Raw genomic sequence first — 8,713 nt, forward strand, 5'->3', positions numbered from 1 at the left:
CAAAATTATTTAAAAAACTTTAATTTCAAAATTATTTTAAAAACTTTAATTTCAAAATTATATTAAAAACTTAAATTTCAAAGTTATTTTAAAAAAAACTTAAATTTCAAAAATTATTTAAAAAACTTAAATTTCAAAGTTATTTTAAAAAAAAACTTAAATTTCAAAAATTATTTAAAAACTAAAATTTCAAAATTATTTTAAAAACTTAAATTTCAAAATTATTTTAAAAACTTAAATTTCAAAAATTATTTTAAAACTAAAATTTCAAATATTATTTTAAAAACTTAAATTTCAAAAATTATTTTTTTTTCAAAAACTAAAATTTCAAAATTATTTTAAAAACTTAAATTTCAAAATTGTTTTAAAAACTTTAATTTCAAAATTGTTTTAAAAACTAAAATTTCAAAATTATTTTAAAAACTTAAATTTCAAAATTGTTTTAAAAACTTTAATTTCAAAATTATTTTAAAAACTTAAATTTCAAAATTGTTTTAAAAACTATAATTTCAAAATTATTTTTAAAAACTTAAATTTCAAAATTGTTTTAAAAACTTTAATTTCAAAATTATTTTAAAAACTTTAATTTCAAAATTATTTTAAAAACTTAAATTTCAAAGTTATTTTAAAAAAACTTAAATTTCAAAAATTATTTTAAAAACTAAAATTTCAAAATTGTTTTAAAAACTTAAATTTCAAAATTATTTTAAAAACTTAAATTTGAAAATTTATTTTAAAATTTAAATTTCAAAAATTATTTTTTTTCAAAACTTAAAATTTCAAAATTATTTTAAAACTTAAAATTTCAAAATTATTTAAAAAAAAAAAAAAAAAAATTGGACACGTAGCACATGAAGGCGCCTCCATCAAGGAGGAGGCGCCCTCAAGCAGCGGCGGGAAATTTCCCGCCGCCCACTGAAGGCGCCTTAAGGAACCCCTTAAGGCGCCTCCAAAGGCGCCCTAACGATTCTTTAAGGCGCCTTCAGCCCATCTTTTTGCCACGAACATAAGCGTTTTGCCTCTGTTCGTCCGCGTTTTGCCGCAAGTCGACTTCCTGCGATACTTCCCAACCATGGCGCCTTCTACCCAATTCCTTCCCTTTCATTCCTAACTATGCCTCCTAGGTATAATTTAAACCCTCTTCAATCATTTATTTCCTACATTCTTTACTAGTTTTGCAATATTTCTTATATAATGTCAAAAATAGGAAGCGTCGTATTGTGGATACCACACCAGCTAGAGCTCCTTCCACGGACCCGAGATTCCCCTCGGAACAGCATAGGATTGATTTCTCTAGGTTTACCTTTGAGTCAATTAAACCTAGATATATTGGTCGGAAATTTTTGTCCCAACACTGTCAACCCACTATTCAGATGATAAATCACTATCAGCTAGATAAATTGGTTGACTGTACCACTACAGTCAACCAAGATCTATGTGCCCAGTTCTATCACAACCTTGAAAAGGTTGATGATAAAACCTACTCCACCAAAGTTGGAGGTACTGATCTTCAGTTTACACCCTCCCTACTTCGCACCAGCCTAGAGCTTAGAGAGTCCGACTGTACATTCTTATGTTACCCGAGTAGGACCCTACCCTTTGGTGATCCCTATTCACACATTACATTAGACGACATCTACATGCATTTCTTTGGTGAGGAGAGACCCTTGGGACTGACCGAGTTCAGATCCACTCTTCTTCGAGTTCAGGATTATGCTATATACAGAGTCCTGACAGCTTGTATACTACCCTTATCATCTCGAGACGTCTCGAAGATGCGGTCGTCCCACTCGTTCTTTTTGTACGCCCTCACCCAGCGCCTTGACATAGACATAGCCCTCCATATGTTTCATAACACTATCCTTGTATCCAGCACAGTTACATCTGGAGTAGTTCATATGCCTTATTGTCATATCCTGACCCAGATATTCTCCAGCTCTAGGATAGACATCGCTAGAGGGGTACTCATCCCACTTACCATTTATGATGAGGTCGGTCAGCGTAGCCTTAGATTAGCAGGGGCAGAGGTCACTGCCGAGGGGATTCTGGCCTGGAAGGGCCGACCACCACCAGTTGCTGCCCCTGGTGCTCCAGAGGCCGAGGACGCACCAGATGCAGATGAGGAGTGGCCCGATTTCCTGGCAGAGGACTTTTTCACAGATCCTTCCACCTCTGCCGGACCCTCTACTTCTGCTGGGCCTTCATCCTCAGCACCACTCTCTGTCGAGGACAGACTACTCGCCTTGAGATCTAGACCACTCAGACGCGACGGGTTGTGCTAGATAGCCATCGCTTTCTTCGATCTATGCGATCCGAGATGGTTGTTGGTTTCGCATCTCTCCGAGGCGAGCTTCGGCGTCAGGGACAGCCTCAGCCACCACCCGAGCAGCCTCTAGCCGATCCTCCAGCTGACGATCCACCAACTTGATTCTGTTTCTTAGATATTTGGGCTATGTCATTCACCTCTTGGATCCGCCTATCTTACTCATCCTTTTGACTTGTATCCTGGAGCTTCTAGACTGTTTGGACATGTTATTGAGTACTTATGTGTTTTATTTGAGAGTAGGTGTCTTATCTTATTTTTATTGTTGTCTTTCAAATTCTAGGAAAAATAAATTTCACAATTCCCAATTTCCTAGATTTTTCATATTTTTGGAATTAGCCTAAACGGTTCCCTTAGAAAACATGTTCCCCTAGAATTAAGCCAGAGCATCTCACAAACACCTAGGTTTACCTTGATTGTGTTTGAAAGACATAGAACGGCGTGAGATGCATAGAGTTCAGCCTGGACTCAAGAATGCTTATATCTGTGCATCGATATGAGTCTGGGCGTTAAACACGCAATAAACATCAATCAAGTCAAGTCTTCCAGCTCTAGTCAAATCTAACTGGACCAAATTGACTTGACTTGACTAACCATGTGAAAGTTGTTGCCCTATAGGCAGTCAGCAAGTAGCTAAAGGTTAGACAGTTGGTAAAAGACACTCAGTTTTCTGATTAAGCATGTTTTGATCTTTAGGGCTCTGATACCTCTTAAAAATCAATCTATTAAACTTGACCCATGCTTGGATTTAAGGACCAACTGACTTATTAAAACCAAATTTTAGATACTTTGCTCCTTTCTTGTCCTAAAATATAAATATTGTTTTAACTTAAGCTAAGTTCTCAAAATTCAATACTTGTAAAAAGCTAAGCTAAGTTCCAATCTTAATTTTCAAAACTTTGTTGAACTCAGATAACTTTTTAAATTAGTGCACAGTCTCCAAACAGTTCTATAATCCTAACTAATTTTCCAAAGAGCTAACATCATATTTTCACTTAGCTAAAAATAAGAAGGGATTGATAAGTGGTCTCAAAATCTAGCTATTTTTTAAAAATGACTACTCTTGATTATTTTTGATATATGGCAAAGGGGGAGAGTATTGTAAATGTAAAATTCAAACTTAAAATAATATAAAAGGGGGAGCAACAGTTAAGGGGGAGCATATAGTTGGCACTAAAAATTAGCAAATTTGCTTTGTTAAATATGTTTATCTATTCTTAGCAAATTTGCCTGTGTTAAAAGTATTTATCTATTCATCTGTTTACTTAACTTTGAATTTGAGTTACCATAATCAAAAAGGGGGAGATTGTTGGTGCGGGAAGCATCCGACGATCGAACTCGTGTTTTGATAATGGCATAGGATTCAAAGTTAAGGCGTTTTGTAATCTAACAAGTCTGCTTGAGGATTTCAGGAAAGTCCTAACTGCGGTTGGGCAAAGGTGAAAATCTTAGGGGGTGGTAACCCTAGGTCATAGGGGGTGGTAACCCTATGCGGAAGGTCTTGGCAGGTCGATGGCTTCAGGCAAAAGTCCTAGGGGGGTAACCCTAGGTGGAAAGTCCTGGTGTCGTGAACTAGGTGAAAGACTAGACTAGCTGGGAAGCGGATGTCTAACAGAAAGTCCGGAAGCGTCGAGTAGGTGAGGATTGACTGGCAACAGGTAAATCTCCTGAGTGGAGTAGGTGAGGACGCGTTCCCCGTAGAGGGAACAGTAGGCGTCGGGTCGACCTAGGGTTTCCGGTCGGAAATCCGAAGTCAGACCCGGACAGTCCGGAGACTGTCATAACAATTCTTATCATATTCATTCTGTTATTTATGCTAACTTTGTGTTGCAGGATATTATTTGGGACTAACACATCTTGCAGGTACAAAGAAATGGGATTTTTCCTCGGATGAACAGTATCCGAGGCGCCTCCATGGAGCTTGGAGGCGCCTCGGGTGCAAAGGCTGACCTAGCTGCGAAAGTTCATTGAAGGCGCCTTCATGGGAGTATAAGGCGCCTTGAGTAGGCTATAAGGCGCCTTAAAGGGATGAAGTTCGACCAGATCAGATTTGATCCACGCGGAAGACTCGGCAGCATGGAGGAGCCTTGAACAGCCTTCAAGGCGCCTTGAACACCCTTTATAAGGGGGTTTCGACCAGCACTTCAATACATCAAATTTCAAGTGATTCCAGTGCTACGTGCTGCTCAAAACAACGTTTCGAAGTGCTGCTACTTGTGCCCGATGACCAGGAGCTCCGGATCTTCATTTCTTTGTCGTCGGTATAATTATTTATTGTCGTTTATTGTACTTCAACTTTTAATTTTTATCGAGCTTATAGTTGTTGCCCACCGGAAGCGATTAGGATCGCGGGCCTTCGAGTAGGAGTCGCCTTATGCTCCAAACGAAGTAAATCCTCCGTGTTCTTCTGTCTGTGTTTGTCTTTTCTATTTCCGCTGTATTTACTCGTACGTTTTAAATCGAACAATTCCGATAATTCAAACAATTTAGCCACGAGCGCTATTCACCCCCGCCCTCTAGCGCGTCTCGATCCAACAATTGGTATCAGAGCCCGGACTGCCAGAAGGTTTAACCACCGACTGTGCACAAGAGCTATGGTCTGATTGAGCCATGTGGGTACAATATTGACCTCGAACAAAGAAAGTGGGGGCTCCTATGTTCGGATCAAGAGGACCAAACACCAGGCAGGAAGTCCTAGTTGCGACTAGGCAAGGAAGTCCTAGTAGGTCGGGTGGACCGAGGGCAGGAAGACCTAGTGGGTCGAGGATCGGACGTGGGAAGCCTATGGTCCTTTGTTTGAGGGGGAGATTGTTGGGGTTGCAAGGTTGCAAACATAGTCCCATATTGGAAACACATGGGAAAGATCATGGGTTTATAAGAGAAAAGATATCTCTATTGGCATGAGGCCTTTTGGGGAGAGCCCAAGAGCAAAATCATGAGGGCTTAGGCCCAAAGTGGACAATATCATGCAATTGTGGAGATATCTAAATTCTTTTCGATCCTACCAGGGTCTCGAGTGTAAGAGATAACAACCTTATTATCACAATAAATTATTACTGACCTCCTACTATCTGCTATAATCCCTAAGTCATCTAATAGTCTTCAAAGCTAAATACTCTCTTGAACTACTAATGAACAAGCCACAAGCTCAGCCTTCATCTTAGATAGAGCAACACATGTTTGCTTCTTACTACTCGAGCAAATGGATTTGCCATTGAGCAAGAAAGCAAAACCTTATGTAGATTTACGTTTATCCAAATCACCTCCCCAACCAGCATTTGAGTATCCCATAAGTCGTGAATCACCTCCTCTATAACACAAAGAGAAGTTTGCAATTCCTTTTAGATATGAAAAAATCCTCTTTACTACTCTCCAGTGAGCCCTTCTAGGATTTGCTTGATATCTACATACCAAACCGACTGCATAACCTATATTTGGTCATATACATAGCATTGCATACATTAGACTTTCTACTGCACTGGAATAAGGTACTTTACTCATTTCCCTTATTTCTACTTGAGTTTTAGGACACATATCCAAGCTCAGACCTTCACCTTTAGTGATTGGAGTATTAATGGGATTACTATCACTCATACCAAAGCGCTCAAGAATTTTCTTAATGTAGGTCTCTTGTAAAAGATCCAACACTCTTCTCGAGCAATCCCTCTAGATCTTTACTCCAAGGATGAACTCAACTTCACTCATGTCTTTCATGTCAAAGTTAGATGATAACTATGTTTTTGCTCATGAAGTGCTTTGGAAAGTTACAAGGATTCCAACGGTTGGAACCTCACCAGATAAGAAATTTGTTGATAAATTCCTATAGTTGTTAAAAAAATCATAGTCAAACAGTTAACTCTGCAACAACAAACTGCCTAGCCACCAATAATCACATGAAGACTCACAGAAATCGTAATTGGTTCAGAGAGCAAATTGCTTGACAAGTCCCTACATTTTTTTACATCAAGCTCAAGAAAACTGATTAAAGAAACAACTATATAACAAAAGAAAACAAGGGAATGTAAAAACCATAAGATGGTAAGGTGCACAAGTTCTCTAATCTCGGGTGGAATGTTCCCTTGAAGGTAATTAGCTCTCAGATACCTTGAAAAATAAGTAATGTGACAACTTCATGCAACAATATATAGTAAATTCTCATTGCCAATAACTATAATCGATAAAAAAAATATATGAATAGAAGAAAATGCATACAATGCTGTTAGCTCAGTGCAGTTCTTTATGGAATAGGACCGTGTAAGCGGTTTTGGTACAAAGCCCTGCCACAATGATAATTTCATCCTTGAAAGAATTCCATCACTATAGCTACTTAAGATTAGAAATTTTATCTTCAGTACTATCTCAAATCTAGATCAAACACTAGCAAGAGAAATGTAATTAAGAAAGAGTATATTGAATAGAACAATTTAAAAATTAATATAGTGATCTACCAAATGGTGGCTCACAGTCTCCTTGTTTGGGATTTCATATTTCATATTACATCATTTCACGTTTATTTTTTTTGTTAGAATCACCATGCATTCGAAGGTGTTCTAGTAGGAAAAAAAGGAGCTAAAAGAAAAATGTGCTTACAATCTTTGAAGCCTCCGAATCCGGTCAATGCTTAGAAGATGATGCCATTGAGCTGCATATAAGGAAAGTCACTGTAATGGAAATAGGAATTGGTAAGGCAAGCTTCCAAAACCTAAAATACTAATACAGATAAAAGAAAATACATCCATGAATAATGCATCCATGTTAAAAAATACATCCATGAACAGGAATAAAAAAATTGGAACAAGAATAATATAATTCAGGCATGGTTGTTAATCACAATTTGTCTCACGAGTTTCTGATGCTCCAGCCCAAAATATAATTTTCCAATAAATATTTTGTTAAGCATTGGGATCTTAAGATCCTATGACTCCACAATATTTATAGATAGGATCTTAATCCAAAACAAACAAATATGTCAAGAGATACAACTTACAGTGTTATATTAGATATAAATTTTTTACAATGATACTAGATTACCTGTCAAGTGTGACACTTATGACGAATGCCTGACCAGCTAAATAGTAAGGAGCACCTTCTGGAACTTCCTACTCAACCAGAGAAACAAGACTAAAGCATAGAAACTGGATAGATTTATTAAAGTGAATAATATCATTATTTACCAATTACCTTCTCTCCTTTGTGTGGAGGATCATTCCTCTCTCCAAAATTCATAATCCTTTTGCTCATTGCAAATATCAGGAATAGCAGACCAGATATTATGGTGTGGAATCATGATCCTTTTGCTCATTGCAAGATACCCTTTTATTAATCCTAGGGGAATTCATCAATTGTTGATTACTACCTAAAAATAATTAATTTGAATTTAAACTAATCATCATAAAATATGATGGCAAAAAGTACCTGTCATCGAGAGAACCATTACATTGAATTGGAGTAGATGGTGGATGTCTTCCAGGAAGAGGAATAAGTAATATTTTGTCAGCAAACAATTGAAGATCTATTGTTAGACCATTAGTTCTCTTGATATCTGCAATCTTTCATAAACAAAAGAGAAAACTCTCAATGCTAACCAATCTGCACTTGTCACTAGATGCTTGAAAGATCTAAAAGTGAAAAACTATGGGAAATTGACAAATGTTAATCAAAGGACTACATAATGGAGAGAAAGGATAGCAACATCTAATAGTTATCACACATTTACTGATTTAGGATTCAAGAGAAATAAGTAAAACCAAGATTTTTTTAGCAATATTCATCAAAAGAAACTTTTTCCCCCTCATTTCTTAAACAAGATCAACATTTAGTAAAGAAAAAACCGAATTACCTCAACACCGTACTTTATGGCGACGCTTGCAAGTGTGTCCAACTTGGATACATGATGCTCGATGTACTTCAACGCACAAGGAGACGAGGGAGGAGCAAAGGTATCATATTTTCTCTCATGGGAAAGAGACCCCATCGCTATAGGGTGAATGCAACAAAAAAAATTGGGGGAGAAAACCTAGAATGACATCAGTTTCTTCGATCAGCGACGCAAGCAGGTGGAAGAAGGTGAACAAATCAAAATAAAAGAAGGAATTGGTAACGCAAACAAATCGAGAAACGTAAAGTAACCTAGATCATCAGTAGATTTGGAACTCCATATCACATCCTGGCCTCCGTCGCGCACGCTCCCATGATCCGAACCCTCGCTATTGCCCTGCAATCGCTCTTCCCGACTGTTACTGCTCCTACGCGGCTCCAGTGAGCGAGAGATTGTGAGAAAAGAGGGGCGAAAATGCTTAGGGATAGAGAAGGTAAGGGGGGAATGCGGCGGCAAAAAAATTTCGGGGAGAGGGAAAGAAAAAAAATGGCGAAGGGGAAAAACGGCGAAGG

At 37.7% G+C, this 8,713-nt stretch overlaps 1 protein-coding gene across 1 annotated transcript; it reads right to left on the reverse strand.

The window, feature by feature from the left end:
- Positions 1–5,557: 5,557 nt before the first annotated feature.
- LOC122023015 (lysM and putative peptidoglycan-binding domain-containing protein 1-like) lies at positions 5,558–8,297 on the reverse strand. Its single transcript, XM_042581115.1, has 5 exons — positions 8,163–8,297; positions 7,739–7,872; positions 7,505–7,553; positions 7,355–7,422; positions 5,558–5,633 (listed from the first exon to the last, which is right to left on the reverse strand). Exons 1-5 carry the CDS (start codon positions 8,295–8,297, stop codon positions 5,558–5,560), a joined length of 462 nt encoding a protein of 153 aa, XP_042437049.1.
- Positions 8,298–8,713: the final 416 nt, after the last annotated feature.

Source organism: Zingiber officinale, chromosome 9B (assembly GCF_018446385.1).
Source record: "Zingiber officinale cultivar Zhangliang chromosome 9B, Zo_v1.1, whole genome shotgun sequence".
NCBI classification, from domain to species: domain Eukaryota; kingdom Viridiplantae; phylum Streptophyta; class Magnoliopsida; order Zingiberales; family Zingiberaceae; genus Zingiber; species Zingiber officinale.

Bases quoted from the DNA above. Each gene is read 5' to 3' on its own strand.
- LOC122023015 (XM_042581115.1), bottom strand. From the start codon at position 8,297: ATGGGGTCTCTTTCCCATGAGAGAAAATATGATACCTTTGCTCCTCCC. The intron at 7,873-8,162 runs GTAATTCGGTTT...TGTTTATGAAAG, and splicing joins CCATAAAGTACGGTGTTGAG to ATTGCAGATATCAAGAGAAC. The intron at 7,554-7,738 runs GTACTTTTTGCC...AATGAGCAAAAG, and splicing joins AATGGTTCTCTCGATGACAG to GATTATGAATTTTGGAGAGA.